Here is a 21,655-nt window from a genome sequence, read left to right on the forward strand (position 1 = left end):
GATTTCATTACAGGTCACTGCACCAGGTCACTGTTAACCCTATGGTAGGCCCTCTCAGACCAGAGGGCAGGGTGCAGGTACCTGTGTGTAAAGGCACCCTGACACTAGCAGAGGTGCCCCACAAACTCCAGCTCCATTTTACTGGACTTCATGAATGCGGGACCGCCATTTTACATATGTACTGGACATAGGTCACTACCTATGTCCAGCTACGTAATGGTAATTCCGAACCTGGGCATGTTTGGTATCAAAAATGTCGGAATCATACACCAAAACTGTTGCAGGTACTGGAAGTATGATTGCATGTACTCTGGGAGCTCCTTAGAGGATCTCCGGCATCGCTAATACTGGTCTTACAGGGTTTTCCAGGCAGCTCAGCTGCTGCCACCCCTCAGACGGGTTTCTGCCCTCCTGCTGCTTGATCTGTTCAAGCCCAGGAAGGCAGAACAAAGTATTTCCTTTGGGAGAGGAAGTAACACCCTTTCCCTGTGGAAATAGGTGTGATTGGCTGGGGAGGGGTAGCCTCCCCAAGCCATTGGTTTTGCTTTGAAGGGCACATTTGGTGCTCTCCGTGCATAAACCAGTCCACACCAGTTCAGGGACCCCCAGTCCATACTCTGGCGCAAAACTGGACAATGGAAAGGGGAGTGACCACTCCCCTGTCCATCACCACTCCAGGGGTGGTGGCCAGAGCTCCTCCAGAGGGTCCCTGGGTCTGCCATCTTGATTCCAAGGTTGGCAGGGAAATCTGGGAGCATCTGAGTGGCCAGGCCAGGCAGGTGACGTACGAGGCACCATCTGATAGGTAGTTACCTGGTTAGGTGACCAAGCCCCCTCTTTAGGCTATATAAGGTCTCCTCTGGGGTGGGTCCTCAGATTCGGCTTGCAAGGATCCAGCAGGACTCTTCTGCAACCTCTGCTTCGACTTCTGGCCTCCAGAAGCACGACTGGACCCTCCAGGTACCTACAATCTGCAGATCCACTAGGAAGACTCTTCTGCAACATTGTAGCCACAATTCCTGCCAGCGTTGCAACATTTTCTCGGCTGTGCATCCTCAGAGAACTGCAGCTCTTCAGCCTGCACAAGAAGAAGGAGGAATCCCCCTTGAGGTGAAGACATCACTCCCCTGTAACTACAGGAACCTGGCTGCAACGACGACCAGCTACGTGGATCTCCTCTCATTCTGAGTGGCGTGGGTCCTGCATCAGAGGTGGTGGTCTGGAGAGTCGCCCTTGGTCCTCTCTACCAGGTGTCGCATTTCGGTGGTGGTAAGTCCTTTCCACCTCACACAAGATAGTGCACCGCGTCCTTTGCAGCTGCCAAGGCTTGTTGCTTCACCTCTAAGGGGAACTTCAGGCAACGTGTCGCTCCAGCCCCCAGGGCTCCTCCCTGCAACTTCTGAACCTCTGCGTGGTCTTCTGGCGACGTGGGAGTAACTTCTGTGGTGCTGCATGGATTGCTTCTGCCACTTCTGTGTCCCTGCCCTATGGGGCACCTATGGCTGCTGCCTCTGCTCCTGTGGGCCTTCTGCGACACAGAGGATCCCCTGTGACTTCCCCTCCTGGACCCTGATGGTCCCCAGCAGCACCTCTTTTCCCCCAACCACAAGTTTGCGTTTGCCAAGGCTTGTTGGTGGAAATCCTTCACCGACACCCATCTGCAATCCAGCTTCCAGTGTGAGACAGCTTTTCCAATGCATCAGGAACTCTTCTCCAGCTTCTGTGCTGCAGTGTTTACCTATCTTCCTTCTTCGTCCACCAACTCCAAAAGGTACCGCTGTATGGGTAGTATCTCCTACTCCCCCTGGACTCCACAGATACTTCTGGACTTGGTTCCCCTCTCTCCACAGGTCTCCATCTTCGGTTTTCCATTGCTGGTTCCTTGCAGGCTGTTGTAGGTGTCTTCTTTTTCTTATTTTCATCCTTTGGGGTGGTTTTGGGGAAATCCAGTGTTTTACTCCTGCATTCCTGGTCGCTGGGGGTATTGTATTACTTACCTGTGTGGTTTCTTAGTACTCCCAGTTCCCCTCTACACGATTTACTTACCTAGGTGGGGGCCCTAAGTTAGCATTCCACTTTCTTAGTATATGGTTTGGGCTCCCCCAGGACTACTATTGCTTTTTGCTCTTTTACACTGTTTTCCAACCTTTATATGCCTCTTACTGTTATCAGTATATATGTGTGTGTGTGTGTGTATATATATATATATATATATATATATATATATATTTACTTACTTCTTATTGGAGGGTTGCCTCTCTAGTATTTTCTGAAACTGTGTTCCAAAAATAAAGTACCTTTATTTTTGTACAACCAAGTGTTTTCTTTCGTGTGTGTAAGTACTGTGTGACTGTAGTGGTATTGCATGAGCTTTGCATGTCTTCTAGATACGTCTTGGTTGCTCATCTACAGCTACCTCTAAAGAGCCTCGCTTCTAGACACTGCCTACACTTCACTGAGAGGGGATCCTTGGACTTGGTAAAAGGTGTAAGTACCACAGGTACCCACCACACAGAAGGCCAGCTTCCTACAGGCTACCAGCACCGGTGGGTGCCAGCAAAGGGGGGGGAGGAGGAGGCATAGACGTCAGACCTGTAGCCAGAGGAGGCTGAATGTGTGGAACCCACACCACTCTGTATCCGATCCTTGGGTGCCCAATGGCGCAGAGCCTGAAGCCGCCGGCATCGAACCCGATGGGGCCCCTGCTGTCCTCGCGGGGTCTGAGGACCCACCCGTGGGGGCAGCCCGATCAAAAATGAGGCGCATGGCTTCGTAAAAGTCTTTCATTTGAACTGGGTTGCTCTGGCTCCCGGATAACGGGGGAGACGCAAAGTCGGCCCTGGCATCGGCTCTGTGGAACCGTGCTTGGAACGTTGCCATTCCTGTGATGCCTCATTGGCTAATGGGCATGGCAAAGTCAAAGTCGGCTTGGACTTCTTCTTCTTCTTGTGCCTGTTCCCAGAGTGCCCCAAGGTCCTCGAGTGGGACGAAGATGACTTGGGACTCCTGGAGTGGTCCCGCGACCTCCTCCTTGAGCGGGACTGTAGGAAAGTACCATCTTGCCTGGCATGTTACCCCCATATTTCACTGTATATATGTTGTTTTAGTCTATGTGTCACTGGTGCTCATAAGTATGTGCCCTGTATGTGTTCCCTGTGTGATGCCTAACTGTCTCACTGAGGCTCTGCTAACCAGAACCTCAGTGGTTATGCTCTCTCTGCTTTCCAAATTTGTCAGTAACAGGCTAGTGACTAAAATTTACCAATTCACATTGGCATACTGGTACACCCATATAATTCCCTAGTATATGGTACTGAGGTACCCAGGGTATTGGGGTTCCAGGAGATCCCTATGGGCTGCAGCATTTCTTTTGCCACCCAAAGGGAGCTCTGACAATTCTTACACAAGCCTTCCACTGCAGCCTGAGTGAAATAACGTCCACGTTATTTCACAGCCATTTACCACTGCACTTAAGTAACTTGTAAGTCACCTATATGTCTAACCTTCACCTGGTGAAGGTTAGGTGCAAAGTTACTTAGTGTGTGGGCACCCTGGCACTAGCCAAGGTGCCCCCACATAGTTCAGCGCAAATTCCCCGGAGTGCGGGGACACCATTACACGCGTGCACTGTACATTGGTCACTACCTATGTACAGCGTCACAATGGTAACTCCGAACATGGCCATGTAACATGTCTAAGTTCATGGAATTGTCCCCCCAATGCCATTCTGGCATTGGGGGAACAATTCCATGATCCCCCGGGTCTCTAGCATAGTACCCGGGTACTGCCAAACTGCCTTTCTGGGGTCTCCACTGCAGCTGCTGCCAACCCCTCAGACAGGTTTCTGCCTTCCTGGGGTCCAGGCAGCCCTGGCCCAGGAAGGCAGAACAAAGGATTTCCTCTGAGAGAGGGTGTAACACCCTCGTCCTTTGGAAATAGGTGTGAAGGCTGGGGAGGAGTAGCCTCCCCCAGCCTCTGGAAATGCTTTGATGGGCACAGATGGTGCCCATCTATGCATAAGCCAGTCTACACCGGTTCAGGGATCCCCCAGCCCTGCTCTGGCGCGAAACTGGACAAAGGAAAGGGGATTGACCACTCTCCTGACCTGCACCTCCCAGGGGAGGTGCCCAGAGCTCCTCCAGTGTGTCCCAGACCTCTGCCATCTTGGAAACAGAGGTGTCTGTGGCACACTGGACTGCTCTGAGTGGCCAGTGCCAGCAGGTGACATCAGAGGCTCCTTCTGATAGGCTCTTACCTCTCTTGGTAGCCAATCCTCCTTCCTAGGTAGCCAAACCTCCTTTTCTGGCTATTTAGGGTCTCTGCTTTGGGGATCTCACCAGATAACGAATGCAAGAGCTCATCAGAGTTTCTCTGCATCTCCCTCTTCACCTTCTACCAAAGGATCGACCGCTGACTGCTCAGGACGCCTGCAAAACCGCAACAAAGTAGCAAGACGACTACTAGCAACCTTGTATCGCTTCATCCTGCCGGCTTTCTCGACTGTTTCCAGGTGGTGCATGCTCTGGGGGTAGCCTGCCGCCTCTCTGCACCAGGAGCTCTGAAGAGATCTCCAGTCGGTCGACGGAATCTTCCCCCCTGCAACTGCAGGCACCAAAAGTCTGCATCACTGGTCCTCTGGGTCCCCTCTCAGCACGACGAGCGTGGTCCCTGGAACTCAGCAACTCTGTCCAAGTGACTCCCACAGTCCAGTGGCTCTTCAGTCCAAGATTGGTGGAGGTAAGTCCTTGCCTCCCCACGCTAGACTGTATTGCTGGGTACCGCATGATTTGCAGCTGCTCCGGCTCCTGTGCACTCTTCCAGGATTTCCTTTGTGCACAGCCAAGCCTGGCTCCCCGACACTCTAACCTGCAGTGCACAACCTTCTGAGTTGTCCTCCGGCGTCGTGGGACTCCCTTTTGTGATTTTGCGTGGACTCCGGTTCACTCTTCTTCCAAGTGCATGTTCAGGTACTTCTGCGGGTGCTGGCTGATTCTGTGAGGGCTCCCTGAGTTGCTGGGCGCCCCCTCTGTCTCCTCTTCCAAGTGGCGACATCCTGGTCCCTCCTGGGACACAGCAGCACCCAAAAACCTCTACTGCGACCCTTGCAGCTAGCAAGGCTTGTTTGCAGTCTTTCTGCGTGGGAACACCTCTGCAAGCTACATCACGACGTGGGATATCCATCCTCCAAAGGAGAAGTTCCTAGTCCTTTTCTTTCTTGCAGAACTCCAAGCTTCTTCCAACATGTGGCAGCTTCCTTGCATCCTCAGCTGGCATTTCCTTGGCTCCTGCCCACTCTCGACACTGTCACGACTATAGGACTTGGTCCCCTTGGTTGTTGCTTTGATGGTGTTTGTTCTTCCTGCAGAATCCCCCTATAACGACTTCTGTGCTCTCTGGGGGTAGTAGGTGCACTTTACACCTACCTTTCAGGGTCTTGGGGTGGGCTATTTTTCTAACCCTCACTGTAGTCCCAGCGACCCTCTACAAGCTCACATAGGTTTGGGGTCCATTCATGGTTCGTATTCCACTTTTGGAGTATATGGTTTGTGTTGCCCCTATACCTATGTGCTCCTATTGCAATCTATTGTAACTTTACACTGCTTGCATTACTTTTCTTGCTATTACCTGCATAATTTTGGTTTGTGTACATGTATCTTGTGTATATATCTTATCCTCAAACCGAGGGTACTCACTGAGATACTTTTGGCATATTGTCATAAAAATAAAGTACCTTTATTTTTAGTACTTCTGTGTATTGTGTTTTCTTATGATATTGTGCATATGACACCAGTGGTATAGTAGGAGCTTTACATGTCTCCTAGTTCAGCTTAAGCTGCTTTGCCATAGCTACCTTCTATCAGCCTAAGCTGCTAGAAACACCTCTTCTACACTAATAAGGGATAACTGGACCTGGCACAAGGTGTAAGTACCTCTGGTACCCACTACAAGCCAGGCCAACCTCCTACAGGGACCGTGACCTCAGAGGAGTTGCGCTGACTGACGTTGACTGCTGGGCTGCCATGAGCTTTAGAGACCGCTCTCTCAAAGCCTTCATGGCCATCGGCCTGCAGTCAGAGCACAGCTTCGATTTGTGGTCCCTGTCGAGGCACCAGAGACATACCTGGTGGGGGTCCGTCACCGACATAGTATGAGTGTAGGCACCACACGGCTTAAACCCTGTCTTTCTAGATGACATTCCTCGCACAGACACAAAAAAAAATCTTCGACAAAACGGTTGAAAAAGTCTTACCAAAACAGGCAAAGGGTAGCTCGATCCCAGACCTGCGCTTAACCGGCGCAGAAAGAAAACAACTGTATACGCACACCGGGGTGGTGCCTTTATAGGCAACCGTGATGTCACAGACAGCTCCAACGACGCTGACGAAGCCAAGCAGAGCCAGACAACGGACACAGATCCGAATGGCGCCACCCGACGGCGTGCGCAGGGTATTGCTCAACAAAAAGATTGCGGATTCGAAGCTGATGCCAGGGAATTCAAAGGTAAGGAATCTGCAGGTAGAAGTCTCTATCAGAGGGATAGAACTTGGCAATGAGCAAGAAGGCTAAATGGCTAAGAGAAGCCTTCTGTTCCTCATGTACCAAGATAGCAAGATGTTCAAGGTAGCAGTTACAGTCTCAGTGAGATGGGAAACACAAGGGATGATGCAAATGTTCCTCTCAAGTAATTAATTAATTAATTGGTTCCTGGTGGTGTGAAAAATGATAATATTGCTTAAACTCCTGTTGTTTTAACTGGTGTTGACACAGTAATTAGGCAGATTCCCTTCAGACTTTGAGAGGTACAGTCCGGTCTGCTTTCTCTAGCCGTGCAAGTGTAAAGCTTAAAGCTGGACACATTTCTCCTTTTCCCTAGACTACTACAGAGATATATACTATGTTGACACCTTCTATGTTCTCTAAATAGAAATCTTGCTTAGATGATTCTATGACTGACTGTTTAGAAGAGAGAAGGGGAGTTTCTTTATTGAACACCTATTTGCTTTCATTTGTTTCATCATTGTTGTGCCTGTCACTATTATGTATCTCATCCTATTTTGACTAAATCTACTGAGATAGTTAAGCTTACAAGCTGTACGGATACATCTTTTGAACTTATTCTTGATATGATTATAAACTTGATTTATTAATAACCTGAAATAAAACCTCTGGTAATTGCATTTGGTGATTCTATGTCCTTACTGTGGAGTCACATAGGCTTCACAAGTTTCTTTCAGTCATTTTGCTAGATTCCCTGGCCGCATTCGATACCATCTCCACAAGATTCTTCTTTGCAAGCTGAGAGATTCTGATATCATTAAGATGGCATACAAATGACTACACTCTTTTCTATCTGACAGGAAGCAAGACCTCTAATTTCATCAGACTCGAAGATTGTTGTGTGGTACCTCAGGGTTCTGCCTTAAGCCCCACACTTTACAATATCTATCATGCCCACTGGGTGAGTTATTGGAGAATTGGGGCTCTAGTTTAGAAACCCACACCAGTGATACCCAGTTGATTCTCTCATTTCAACAAATGGACAGAGTTGGTGGAAACTGCCCAAAATTGCTTGACAGCCATTGTAAAGTGTATGAAGCCGAATTTTCTGAAGTTAAATTCAAATACATTCGAAATCCTGCTCTTTGGAGCCTTATGCTCTCCAGCAGATACATCTTTGTGGTCAGTTGATTTAGGTCCTCCTCACGTGCCGAAAGAAATAGTTAGGAACCTTGGTGTGATTTTTTAATAATCTGCTATTATTTAAGCCTTAAGTGAAAAAGACCACTGCCAACTGTTTCTTCATTTTAATATCTTTGACAAAGACGCTTGCTCTCCTGCTTGATCAGTCTTGCAAGATAGTAATCCACTCAATGATCACAGCTAAGCTAGACTATACCAACTCACTGTATCTTGGACTGCCTGCGGACTCATTAACAAATTACAGCTAGTCTAAAATATGGCTGCTCACCTCATTTTGAGATGTCCAAAAAGACAATCCTCAATGCAAAATGTTATATCTTTACAACGGCTTCCCATCAAACAGGAGCTAAAAATTGGAATTTGCTTTCTAAATGTCTCTAGTAGTTGAACTCTGAAGAGAAGCTTTTACTGAAGATTTTAAGACTTTTTCAGAGAACTGTTTGGTTTAGTTATCTTCCCCCTTTGCAAGCTCAAGCACTTGAATGCTTGTGTGTGGAGCAGCTGTGCGCTTTATGAATGAGATTTCATTCATTCACTCATTTATTCAATGCTTCACGTTAACCAATAAAGATCCATACGACCAATGGACAAAAATCTTGGAATCCTTTACTGAAAGATTGAGGTATAAGCACTAGCGCGCTTTTAACTGGTTTTGCAAAGCTGTGCCTGAGTCTCACTACTGGGAGAAGGGTGCTGCAAGTATGGATTTTGATGCAGTTGTACTCACCTTTCTTATTCTTCTCTTTGGTAACAACTGTCATGGACATGGTTCCAGATGGCTGAGTCTCTCCACTGTTGGGAAGGCGGGACACCAGCACAGATCGGAATGAGCTCTTGAGTGTGTTCTTGGAGCTCGCATCTCGCTTCTCTCCTTCTTTCTTCTTTTCCACTGTGTGTGCCAGCCAGTAATCAACCTGTAACCCGATAGCTTCACCACCATGAGCACTAGTTGCATTCCTAAAAGTGAAACGTATTGATTTTCATGCCAAAAGTTAAAATGTTACCTTTTTAATGAACACAGTATTCTTGGATTAAAATATCTCCTAATACCATTCACATTTCGCTTCAGTTTTCAGTGGAATGACTCGAAAGAACAATGTACTTACCTGTAATGGTTGTTGTCTAGAATGTAACCTTTTAGCTAAGCGTGCTATCTGATAATCTCCCCATATCAAGCTGGAAGTTCTCTATATCAAAAACAAGGAAAGCATTACAGGACTTTGAAAATAGCCATACCAAACAGTTGTTTTCTACATTCAGTTGAGCTCACTTTCTCTCATATATCCCTTTTTCAGCAGTGACCTCACACCCAGAACTACTCTGATCAGGAATTAGAGCTTTTAGCTTAACAATTCACCAGCACAGAGTAGCAACATGAGAGTTGCTCATGAATCTATAACAGATATCAGTGGTGTCCAGGTACATCCGTTTTTTTCCCAGCGTTTGAACTTTAATAGAGTCACTAACTATTTGCATTGTTTACCAAGCAGTAAATGTGTGAAAGGTGATAGAAGTAGAACGTCAGCCCTGCCCTGTACCACGCATCAGGCGTTAGACTAACGCATTTCAATGTGGTGGTCCACATCACCGCGCTCAATGTGCAAAGTCAAGCATTACAGTGCCTCCTCAGCTGAAGTCTCAAGTGCTGCTATGATGCACCATATTGATTAAAAGCTACAGTGGCAGTGCATGGTGTTCACTGCTCCCAGCAGGCTTGGGGGCTGACTCAGCTGCTCCCAGCTGTATCTGCTACTCAGTTACAATCTAACACATTCATATTAGGACTACTGACTCAGCGTGGCATTACATTCACTGACGCCAGGAGTCAGTGCCCAATGGATACTACTGAGACAGTGTCAGCCAGTGGGTGAGGTCAGGACATGAGTTGTCAGAGACACTTTAATAGGCAGGTCATGAGAATGTTTTGGCTGCTGCTGGGCAATGGCAGTGCAGGAAGTTCAGTGCTGCACGCACCACAGGTATCTGTGATCCCACAAGCGGACTCAATCACACCGGCGGCTCCCTCATGGACCTGCTGGGAATGGTAGAGCTCACGCCGCAGCAGTAAATGATCCTGTGACTGGACCAGACCCCACTGGCGCCAGCGGCTGAGTGAACCATGGACCGCAAAGGCCACCACAGAGGCCGCCGCAGTGCCCAAAGCACTCGACACCAGTCCAGTGTGTGTGCAGATGAGCCAGAATCATGCGTCGTGTTACCATGGGAGTCGAGTCCATGAGCCGTTGCAGCCAAGGGGCCCACCAATTATTGCTGTAGTGCCAGCTTGCCTTGCAAAGAACTTAAGTAAGTGCCTGAGTGACAGTTAGCAGGTATAGTTGCTATGCTAATAACAATTTGCTTATAGAGCAAGGCATGTCATGATCAACCATCTTCAGAGCTTTCATCTCCCTGCACTATATTACTGAGAACTGTGCACTCACGCAGCAGTCTAATTTCAGAACTGCAATGCTAGAGTTTCTTGTTGCTCAAATCGGTGTAATTTCTAATATTTATGTATTTCTCATTGTCATTGCTTGATTTTGCTCATGACAAAGTGTCACTCAGTCATTGAAATGACACTCACAATTACACTGAAATTATGAAAATGTCACACATAAGGAATCTGAAACACTGGCAGCTATGGGATTGTAGGAGGCTGGCCTGGTTTGTAGTGGGTACCTAAGGTACTTACACCTTATACCAGGTCCAGTTATCCCTTATTAGTGAAATGTAGGGGGTGTTCTAGCAGCTTAGGCTGTCTAGAGGTAGCTGCAGCAGAGCAGCTTAGGCTGAACTAGGAGACATGCAAAGCTCCTGCAATACAACTATAGTTACACAGTACTTATACTCAATAAAAGACAATACTCAGTGTTACCAAAAATAAAGGCCAAAAATATCTTAGAGGCAATACTCCTTCTGGAGGGAAGTATCATACACAATATATACACTAGTAACCAAAATAAGGTAAGTAAACAGCCATGGAATAGTGCAAACAGTAGAAAATACAATAGATTGCAAAGGGCCTAGGGGCAACACAAACTATATACTAAAATAGTGGAATGTGAATAACAAATTCTCCCCTAGGCAAGTGTATTGTGTAGGGGGGTGCTGGGAATGTAGGAAAACACCAAAGGTAAGTAAAGTGACCCGCCCCAGAGCCCAGGAAAGCAGGAGTAAAGTACAAGTTTCCTCAGGACACTCTAAAAGTCATGATAAGAGATTTAGCAAGAACCAAAGTAATACTGCAAGCAACAAACTATGGATTGACCTGTGGCGAGAGGAGACCAAGTCCAGAAGTCGAAGATGAGTCCAGGAAGGACAGAAGCCCCTGCCAACCTAGAAGAAGGTGCGAAAGTGGATTCTCCGGTCAGAAGAAAAGTACAGACAAGCACCAAATAAGATGGCTGCAGGTTTCAACATGGTGCAGGAGATGTCCCACGTCGAGTTGTTGGATGGAGGCTGTTTGTGTCACTGGATTCCGCCAACAAGCCTTGGTTCACGCAAGTACGCGGTTTGCGTAAAAAAGGAGCTGCCTTGACCCAGGAGTGACCTGGAGGTCTCAACTCGGACTGAGGAGACAGATGGGGTTCTCAGCACCTCAGAGAGCCCTCAGAAGACCAGGCAGTACCCACGGGAGTCCCAGCACACGGGGGCAAAGAAGATGCAAAGTGAGGTCATCGCAGCACTAAACTGGAAGGTCCCACGCCGCCGGAAAACAACTCAGGGAGCTGAGCATCGCAGGATGGAGTGCTTAAGACCTGGGCTACGCTGTGCACAAAGGATTCTTGGAAGAAGTAAAAAGAAACCCAAGGAGCTGCAGAAGATGCGATGCACAGGGGTACTGTCGCAGAAGGGGGAGGCAAGCTCTTTCCTCCACCAAATTTGGGCAGCTGGACCTTTGGACAGTCCGGGTCACTTCAGTCCACCACACGTGTTCCAGGATTATGCTTGTCGTCAGGAGAGGAGTCCCAGAGTACTGATTGTCGTCACAGAAGCAGGGAAGGGATTCCATTCCACGGGAGATTCCTTCGGTTCTTCTGGTGCAGGGTGAAGACAGGCAGTCCTCAGAGCATGCACACCTTGGAAACTGTTGCAAAAGCTGGCTGGATCTGAAGTTGCAGGTCACAGGAGTCGTCCTGGATACTTTGTTGCAGTTACAGCGGTTCCTGGAGAAGTCTGAGGTTGAAGCAGAGGATGGAGAGGAGTCCTGGAGGAATCTTGCAAACCGAATCTGAGTAAACACCCAGAGGAGAGACCCAAAATAGCCCTGAGAGGGGGATTGGCTACCTACCCTGGTATGCACCTATCAGGAGGGGTATCTGACATCACCTGTTGGCAATGGGCACTCAGAGGTTTCCAGAGGGTCCCCACATCTCGGACTCCAAGATGGCTAACGCCAGGGACACTCTGAAGGAGCTCTGGGCACCACCCTTGGGGTGGTGATGGACAGGGGAGTGGTCACTCCCCTTTCCTTTGCCCAGTTTAGCGCCAGAGCAGGGACCGGGGGTCCCTGAACCGGTGTAGACTGGATTATGCAAGGAAGGCACCGTTTGTGCCCTTCAAAGCATTTCCAGAGGCTCTGGGAGGCTACCCTCCCCCCCCCCAAGCCTGTTACACCTATTTCCAAAGGGAGGGGGTGTAACACCCTCCTCCCAAAGGAAATGCATTGTTCTGCCTTCCTGGGAATGCACTGCTCAGTCCCCAGGAGGGCAGAAATGTGTCTGTGAGGTGGCAGCAGCTGGGGCTGCAGTGGAAACCTGAGAGATGGTTTGGCAGTACTGGGGGTCCATGGTGGAGCCCCCAAGTGCATGGTATTGGCCCCCTAATACCAGATTTAGATTGGGGGGGGGAAACTGAATATTCTTAGGCACCTCACATGAACATATTCAGTGTTACCACTGTGAAGCTACATATATGTATTGACATATATGTAGTGCATGCTTATAATGGTATCTCCGCACTCACGAAGTCCGGGGAATTGGAACTGGACTACGTGGGGGCACCTTTGCTAGTGCAAGGGTGCCATCACACATAGTAACTTTGCACCTAGCCTTCAGTAAATGAAGGTTAGACATATATGTGACGTATAAGTTACCTTAGTGTAGTGAAAATGGCTGTGAAATAGTGTGTGCACTATTTCACTCAAGCTGCAGTGGCAGTCCTGATGAAAGATTTGTATGAGCTACTTATGGGTGGCATAAGAAATGTGGCAGCCCAAAAGGATCTCCTGGAACCCCAATGCCCTGGGTAACTAGGTACCGTATACTAGGGACTCATAAGGGGGGTCCAGTGTGCCAATCAGAATAGGAATATGGAGTCACTTAAGTGTAGTGACAAATTTGGTAAATAGAGGGAGCATAAGCACTGGAGTTCTGGTTAGCAGAACTTCAGTGAAGACGGTTAACCATACTCATAACACACATAGGCCACAAACTATGAGCACTGGGGTCCTGGCTAGCAGGATCCCAGTGAGACAGGCAAACACACTGACAAATAGGGTTTTAACTATGAGCACTGAGGTCCTGGCTAGCAGAATCCCAGTGAGACAGTAAAAACACACTGACAAACACTCACAAACAGGCCAAAATGGGGGTAACCATGCTAGAAAGAGGCTACTTTCTTACAGGGAGGTCTTAATCTAAATACATTCTTCAGAGGTACATGGGCAACTGGAGTATCTGCTTTCTAATTACGATTTTTCAGTGGTGCTGCATAATGTCTATGAAGACTTCCACCTGCTGTCATGCAGATTTAGACCAGAGAGGTGCTGGATATAAAAATAGACGCATGAAAGAACTTTTTCCAAGATCACAACTTTTTTGCTGCCCGCTTTTTGCTACATTTAGCGCTGTTTTTTCAACTTCGTATACGTGTATATTTAACCCATAAGTCACAAGTGCAGTGGTTCCCAACTTGTGGTCCCGGGAACCCTTAGGGTCCACGAAGCTTCCTCATGGGTCTGTGACTACTTAGAAAATTAAGTAATATTAACAGAATAATAAAGTATACATAAATAAAGTGGCTAAATGTATCATTGAAATTTTTTAAATGTGCTGTAAATGTCAAGCATTTTGAAATTGGAGACTAAAAATTAAATTTGAATGTTCAAATTGATTTGTGGGAGGAGTGCAGGTGCATCAAATAGAATATAGTATGGATGATGTGTGGCTTCAATTAAATTTAGAAAAGCTCCAGCCTTCCTATTAAAATTAAGGGCTAGATGTAACAAAAAAGGCATTTGCGATTCGGAAATAGCGATTTTTAAGAAATCGCTATTTCTGATTCGCAAAATGTAATCTATCATATTTTCGATTCAGTAATAGCGATTTCTTAAAAATCGCAAATGCTATTACCGATTCGCAAATTGCGATACCGGCCCCATTTGCACCTATGGGCCTGTAGGCCCATATTTGCGAATATTTTGCATTTCCCAAAATTTACATATGGAAGACTGGTAATTAGGTCTGATCAGTCTATAAGGACCTGATTGCCCCACTGAGCTGAGAGGAGTAATTGTTGACCTTTTTCTCCGCTATATGGTTATCTCTTTATTGACCTTACATTGTTGTTTTCCCATTTACCTGGTCCTTCTTGCCTTTTTAACCGGTTGTTATTGTATGATTGTGGTTCTGTGTATGAGAGTCCTTTTATTTTTATGTCCCAGAAGATATAGGCCCTCATTCTGACCCTGGCGGTCGGCGGAGAGACGGCGGTCGGACCGCGAACAGACCGGCGGTATTAAAAATGGCATTCTGACCGCGGCGGTCCCCGCCGCGACCGACCGCCACTTCTCCACTCCGACCGCCACGGCGGTCATGACCGCGGGGCTGGAGTTTGCGCACTCCGGCCCGGCGGTCGTCCCAAGACCGCCAAGGGTATTATGACCCTGCCTACCGCCGCGGTTTCTTGCGGGCGGGAACCGCCGTGCGAACCATGGCGGTAAGCACTATCAGGGCCAGGGAATTCCTTCCCTGGCACTGATAGGGGTCTCCCCCACCCCCCACTACCCACCCGAGTCCTCCCCCCACACCCTCCACCCCCCTGCCACCCCCCAGAGGTGGTACGAACCCCCTCCCCACCCCGACATGCACATACATGCACCCCGACATGCACACACCCCCAACATGCACATATACACACCCCCTACACACACATACACAACGGGGACACATACCCGCACACATACATGCAGACATGCGCACCTGCCGAACAGCACACATTACCCATAGACACAGCAGCACCCCCCGCCCGCATGCACGCACTCACACACCCCCTCTACACACTCACACGCACACCCCCATGCACGCCCACATCACACAACACCCCCCACCCCCTCCCCTCACGGACGATCAACTTACCTTGTGCGTTGGTCCTCCGGGAGGCGACGGGAGCCATGGGGAGGTGACCGCCAACAGAAGACCGCCACACAGAAATGTGGGTCGTAATTCTGTGGGCGGTGTTCTGCTGGCGTGGCGGTGGAGGTTGACCAGTCTCCACTTTCCCGCCGACCGCCAGTGTGGCTGCTGGCGGTTTCCCGGCGGAACGCTCCCAGCGGTCAGAATGCGCACAGCGGCACACCGCCGCGGTCGGCGGTCTTCACCGCGGCGGTAACTCGGCGGTCTTGCGAAAAGACCGCCAAGGTCAGAATGAGGGCCATAGTATTTTGTATAATATGTATATACTCAAATAAATTAGACTATACCTACCTAACTTAATAACTGATATGAGAAAGAGAAATATATAAATATGAATGTATTTTTAAACTTTTGGCTTGATACGTCTTTTGAGGAATTCTATCTGTTCGGAATCATTGATGAAGGTGGGTTGTTTTGATTTTGTAAGGAAAGTGCCACTGTTGGCATGGTTACCTGCCCCCACACACACTTTTTGCCCAGTGTTGATGCCAACTTTGATTGAAAGTGTGCTGGGATCCTGCTAACCATACCCCAGCACCAGTGTTCTCTCCCAAAAACTGTATCTTTGTTTACACAACTGGCACAACGCCGGCACTCGGTTAAGTTCCTTGTAAAAGGTACCCACGGTACCAAGGGACCTGTGGCCAGGGAAGGTTCCCAAGGGCTGCAGCATGTATAATGCCACCCTGGGGGACCCCTCACCAAGCACATGTAGCCTTTGTGTGCTGGAGGGGAGAAAAAGACAAAGTCGACATGGCACTCATCTCAGAGTGCCATGTCTACAAACCACTGCCTGTGGCATAGGTAAGTCACCCCTCTAGCAGACCTTACAGCCATAAGGCAGTGTGCACTATACCACACGTGAGGGATAGTTGCATGAGCAATATGCCCCTACAGTGTCTAAGTCAATTCTTAGACATTTTAAGTGCAGGGTAGCCATATTAAGTATATGGTCTGGGAGTTTGTCACAACAAACTCCACAGTTCCATAATGGCTTCAATGAATACTGGGGAGTTTGATATCAAACCTCTCAGCACAATAAACCCACACAGATGCCAATGTGGGATTTATTAGAAAAATGCACACAGAGGGCATCTTAGACATGCCCCCTGTATGTCAGCCAAACTGCTAGTGTAGGACTGACTGGTATGCCTGTCACTTTCAGACAAGTTTCTGACCACATGGGGTGAGGGCCTTTGTGCTCTCGTGGTCAGAAGCAAAGCCTGCTCGGGTGGAGGTGCTTCACACCTCCCCCCTACAAGAACTGTAACATCTGGCAGACAGCCTAAAAGGCTCAAGTCTTGTATCACAGTGCCCCAGGGCACTCCAGCTATTGGAGTTCCCCGCCCCTGGACAAAGCCCCACTTTTGGAGGCAAGCCCAGTGGGAAAACTAGTGAAAACAGGGAGGAGTGACCACTCCAGCCAGGACCACCCCTAAGATGTCCAGAGCTGAGCTGAGGTGACCCGCTCCCTGCAGAGTCCTCCATCTTAGTTTGGAGGACAGAGACCAATAGGATTAGGTTTGTGCCCCCTCCCCAAAGGGAGTCAGCACAAGGAGGCTGTACAATAACTTGGTACACTGTTCCATAAATAAAGAAAGAGAATCAATACACACAGGGCTAGAGACAGTCAGTAGTTAAGGAGAGCCCTCACACACCCAATACGGTGTCAAGCTTCATCACTGGGCAATCTCCTCGTCAGACCGGCGCTGCAATGTCTTACGGGCCACCCCTATTACGGTGGTGGTGCTTAACCGGAGATCATCTACCAAATTTGGTTCGACCTAGGATGAAAACTGACTGTTGAAATACGTAGGAGAGGGGGAAAAAGTTAAAATTGGCTCAGAACCATAAGCATCACATTTAATAAGTCAGAGATAGGTTCAGGCCAAGATTAAAAGGAAGAAAGGGGAGTGCTGATGGGAATAATGTTTCACTGCACTCCACACAAGGAAAAAAGGTAGTGCCCTAAATCCTAAACAAATTGGTCAACATGTTTCGCGTCTTAGTGGTCGTAGTGATCCTGTGACGCTTCTTCAGGACTGTTGCTACTACTTCTCCTATACTAATGTAAAAAATAAGTGCTGGATGGTCATTTACTTAATGAAGACTGCCAGTCACAGTCAGTGGGTCAGCCAGTCGCCCTGTGTGAGAACAGAAAGATTCATAAAGTGAAGGAATTAAAGTGCATGGTGAGAGGTAAAGGAGAGTGATCAAACAATTAAAAAACAGTCCCAGGCGTGGCACATAAGGAAGTAACAAAATCAGGCTTACCATCCCATTGCAGAGCATGGACTTCATAGGAATGCACAAGCCTCAAACCAAGGGAGTAATGCTAGGCACAAAAACATTAGAGGTATACAAAAGTTGGATACACAATAACAAGTTGCCACCGAAAGGTATCATAAAAAAGTAGCATCAATCTCAGATGAATCACTGTGCCCCTCCTACATCAAAATGGAACAGGCTATTGTGAGGGCAGAATTAGTGATGCTATGTCCAATCTTGGATAACTGGGGTGGAGCTTACTAGCAACTGTAAGTTTCACAGAATCATGATTTGTATAGCCAGTCGGGTAATGAAAAGAAGGTAAACAGATAGAAAAAAACACTTGTCTCCTCCATTCTTAGTAAAATCGGTACTTAAAGTAAATTGTCGAAGTGATCGAAAGTACTCACACTTGGTAATCCCTGGTCCGTGGCGTAGACCTACCCTGGGCCGTGCTCCTAGAAATAATGAGGAGTCGCGGTTCTGATCCTAATATAAGAAAGCAATCGGACGTGATCACACGCGTAAAACCAGGAAGTGGTTCCTTATGTTGGAAATGCCCAACGTTCCTCTGACGCTATCCCATCGGGCCAGCAGGTTGACAGTAGACATAAAAAGAGGGCTAGCGTATAGGTATTACGCGGCGGCCATCTTGGTGGTATACACGGGCCAATAAGATACAATGGTTTGTAGTGCAAACAAGACAGTATAAATGGGGCAATGACGAAGTCAGAATACCAATGGTCTGTAGTGTAGGAAAAGTAAGCTATAGAATCAGGTGAAATGTCAATAGTGTGCCTTAGTCAAAATTATAGACTCCACACAGATCTTAGATAGAGTCTGATGGTGCAAAGCCAGTTTATTGCCATCACGGCGAACCAGTGAATAACAGCATTGATGGAAAGAGCTGTATGAAATGGAATTTCAAAATAGTCGGGTGGCAGGGGTCATAGTCTGAGTCAAGATGCAATTAAAGTGTCAAAGTACACCAAGGGATGTCGTCATTCAGACCCTCACTGGATGTCTTCAATCTGAACACCCAACGTTGTTCCATCCTAAACAAGTATTTAGGGTCATTGTTAGCTAGCCTAGGAGCTTGTAGTACAATCCACCATAAGTCGTCAGAACCATGATGTGCTTCCAAAAAATGAGAACTCAATTTAGTAGTGATGCGGGAGCACCTAATGTTGCTCCGATGTTCATTAATCCTCTGTTTTACAGGCCTTATTGTCATACCAATATAGCGTAGATCACAGGAATAGGTAATCATGTAGATACAATGTCGTGTATTGCAGTTGGTATGTCTGTTAAGGTGCCAAGTCCCAATGTATTTCAAGTCCAATCTGTCTAATCGTTTGGTGAGGGGGCAGACATTACAAGCGCCACAAGGATAGTGGCCAGTGACAGGACGAAGGTTCCATAGGGTAGTCTGTACCGACAGGTCCCTTTTTTGACGGGGATGTGTATGAACCACCAGGTCTTTGATATTAGTAGACCTTTTGAATGCAAAAAGGGGCCTAGGGATCTGTGTGCCACCTCTCTGTACGATGGTGCAACGTTTATTAATACGTTTTTTGACGGTATTAGACAGGGGGGTGAATGTCGATACACATGTCAGGTGAGTATCTGGTTCCTTGACCACTGGTGCCAGTAATGCATCCCTGTGGTTATTGAGAGCCCTCTTACAGGCAGGGTTGATAACGCTCTCTGGGTAATGTCATTGTGAAGCTTACGTTTAAGGTCCTGGGCCCGACTATCAAATAATTGTACTGAGCTGCAGTTACGGCATAGCCTCAAGAACTGGCCAAAAGGGAGATTGTCACGTAGGGCCCTTAGGATGGTGACTGTCATAAAGTAGTAAGCTATTGCGGTTGGTACTCTTATGGCAAGTATCAGTCACAAGCTTGCTGTTGTCAATTCTAATCAACAAGTCCAAGAAGGAAACCTGTTTAGATGAAGTGTGAGTCGTGAATCTCAAAAAGGGGTCTAAAGGATTGACCCAATTTGCAAACAGATCCACATCCTCAAGAGTTCCCTGCCATACAATGAGGATATCATCGATATATCTCCGCCACAACTTAATCCTATCAAGGAAGGGATTAGATGTTGGTAGAATAAACGTTTTTTCGAAGTCATACATGTAAAGACAGGCTAGACTTGGTGCGAATGTACTACCCATGGATGTATCTCGGACTTGGTGGTAAAGAGAGTCCTCCCTTGTAAGGAGGCAGGCTACCCCCAGAGCATGCACCACCTGGAAACAGTTGAGAAAGCCGGCAGGATGAAGCGATACAAGGTTGCTAGTAGTCGTCTTGCTACTTTGTTGCGGTTTTGCAGGCGTCCTGAGCAGTGAGCGGTCGATTCTTTGGCAGAAGGTGAAGAGGGAGATGCAGAGGAACTCTGGTGAGCTCTTGCATTCATTATCTGAAGAATTCCCCAAAGCAGAGACCCTAAATAGCCAGAAAAGGAGGTTTGGCTACCTAGGAAGGAGGATTGGCTACTAAGAGAGGTAAGAGCCTATCAGAAGGAGTCTCTGACGTCACCTGCTGGCACTGGCCACTCAGAGCAGTCCAGTGTTCCAGCAACACCTCTGTTTCCAAGATGGCAGAGGTCTGGGGCACACTGGAGGAGCTCTGGGCACCTCCCCTGGGAGGTGCAGGTCAGGGGAGTGGTCACTCCCCTTTTCTTTGTCCAGTTTCGCGCCAGAGCAGGGCTGGGGGATCCCTGAACCGGTGTAGACTGGCTTATGCAGAGATGGGCACCATCTGTGCCCATCAAAGCATTTCCAGAGGCTGGGGGAGGCTACTCCTCCCCAGCCATCACACCTATTTCCAAAGGGAGAGGGTGTCACACCCTCTCTCAGAGGAAATCCTTTGTTCTGCCTTCCTGGGCCAGGGCTGCCTGGACCCCAGGAGGGCAGAAACCTGTCTGAGGGGTTGGCAGCAGCAGCAGCTGCAGTGGAGACCCTGGAAAGGCAGTTTGGCAATACCCAGGTTCTGTGCTAGAGACCCGGGGGATCATGGAATTGTCTCCCCAATGCCAGAATGGCATTGGGGTGACAATTCCATGATCTTAGACATGTTACATGGCCATGTTTGGAGTTACCATTGTGACGCTATACATAGGTAGTGACCTATGTATAGTGCACGCGTGTAATGGTGTCCCCGCACTCACAAAGTCCGGGAAATTTGCCCTGAACAATGTGGGAGCACCTTGGCTAGTGCCAGGGTGCCCACACACTAAGTAACTTTGCACCCAACCTTCAGCAGGTGAAGGTTAGACATATAGGTGACTTATAAGTTACTTAAGTGCAGTGGTAAATGGCTGTGAAATAACGTGGACGTTATTTCACTCAGGCTGCACTGGCAGGCCTGTGTAAGAATTGTCAGATCTCCCTATGGGTGGCAAAAGAAATGCTGCAGCCCATAGGGATCTCCTGGAACCCCAATACCCTGGGTACCTCAGTACCATATACTAGGGAATTATATGGTGTTCCAGTATGCCAATGTGAATTGGTGAAATTGGTCACTAGCCTGTTAGTGACAATTTGGAAAGCAGAGAGAGCATAACCACTGAGGTTCTGGATAGCAGAGCCTCAGTGAGACAGTTAGTCATCACACAGGGAACACATACAGGGCACATACTTATGAGCACTGGGGCCCTGCCTAGCAGGGTCCCAGTGACACATAGACTAAAACAACATATATACAGTGAAATATGGGGGTAACATGCCAGGCAAGATGGTACTTTCCTACACACACCACTACAAAAGAGAGTATTAGTATTATCTACTTTAGCCTCTGTTAAGCCTCTGGGGGAACCCCTGTACTCTGTGCACCCTATTTCTCATTTTGATATAGTATATACAAAGCCAGCTTCCTACACTTTACATGTCTCCTGGATAAGTCTTGGCTGCTCACCCAAAGCTACCTCTAGTGAGCCCTGGCTCCCTAGAAACTGCCTACATTTCACTAATAGGGGCTACCTGGACCTGGTTTAAGGTGATAACACCATAGTGCTCACCACACACCAGGCCAGCTTCCTACACTACTGTTGACTTTGTGGAGAGATACCTAGAGAGAGAGCCCCAAGGGCAGGACCTCCTCCCAGTTGTACCAAGGATTAGTGAACGGAATCCAAGGGCCAGTTGGCTAGCCTCCTGTTAAGCTTCAGGGTCAAAAAAGTGAAATAAGTACTGCATCTGCAAAGTGCACAGCACACCAGTTCCGACTGGACTTGCCATGCACTCGGCTGGTACAGTCTGTGAGATC

At 48.0% G+C, this 21,655-nt stretch overlaps 1 protein-coding gene across 3 annotated transcripts in view; it reads right to left on the bottom strand.

The window, feature by feature from the left end:
• Positions 1-21,655, bottom strand: part of PACS1 (phosphofurin acidic cluster sorting protein 1) — a 1,571,500-nt gene that overhangs the window by 130,540 nt on the left and 1,419,305 nt on the right. For all 3 annotated transcript variants that reach the window (XM_069207928.1, XM_069207930.1, XM_069207929.1), the window contains one exon: positions 8,429-8,658. In XM_069207928.1, coding sequence (XP_069064029.1) covers positions 8,429-8,658 — 230 coding nt within the window. The remainder of the gene's footprint in view (positions 1-8,428; positions 8,659-21,655) is intronic.

This window comes from Pleurodeles waltl, chromosome 9, assembly GCF_031143425.1.
Source record: "Pleurodeles waltl isolate 20211129_DDA chromosome 9, aPleWal1.hap1.20221129, whole genome shotgun sequence".
Classification (NCBI taxonomy): Eukaryota; Metazoa; Chordata; class Amphibia; order Caudata; family Salamandridae; genus Pleurodeles; species Pleurodeles waltl.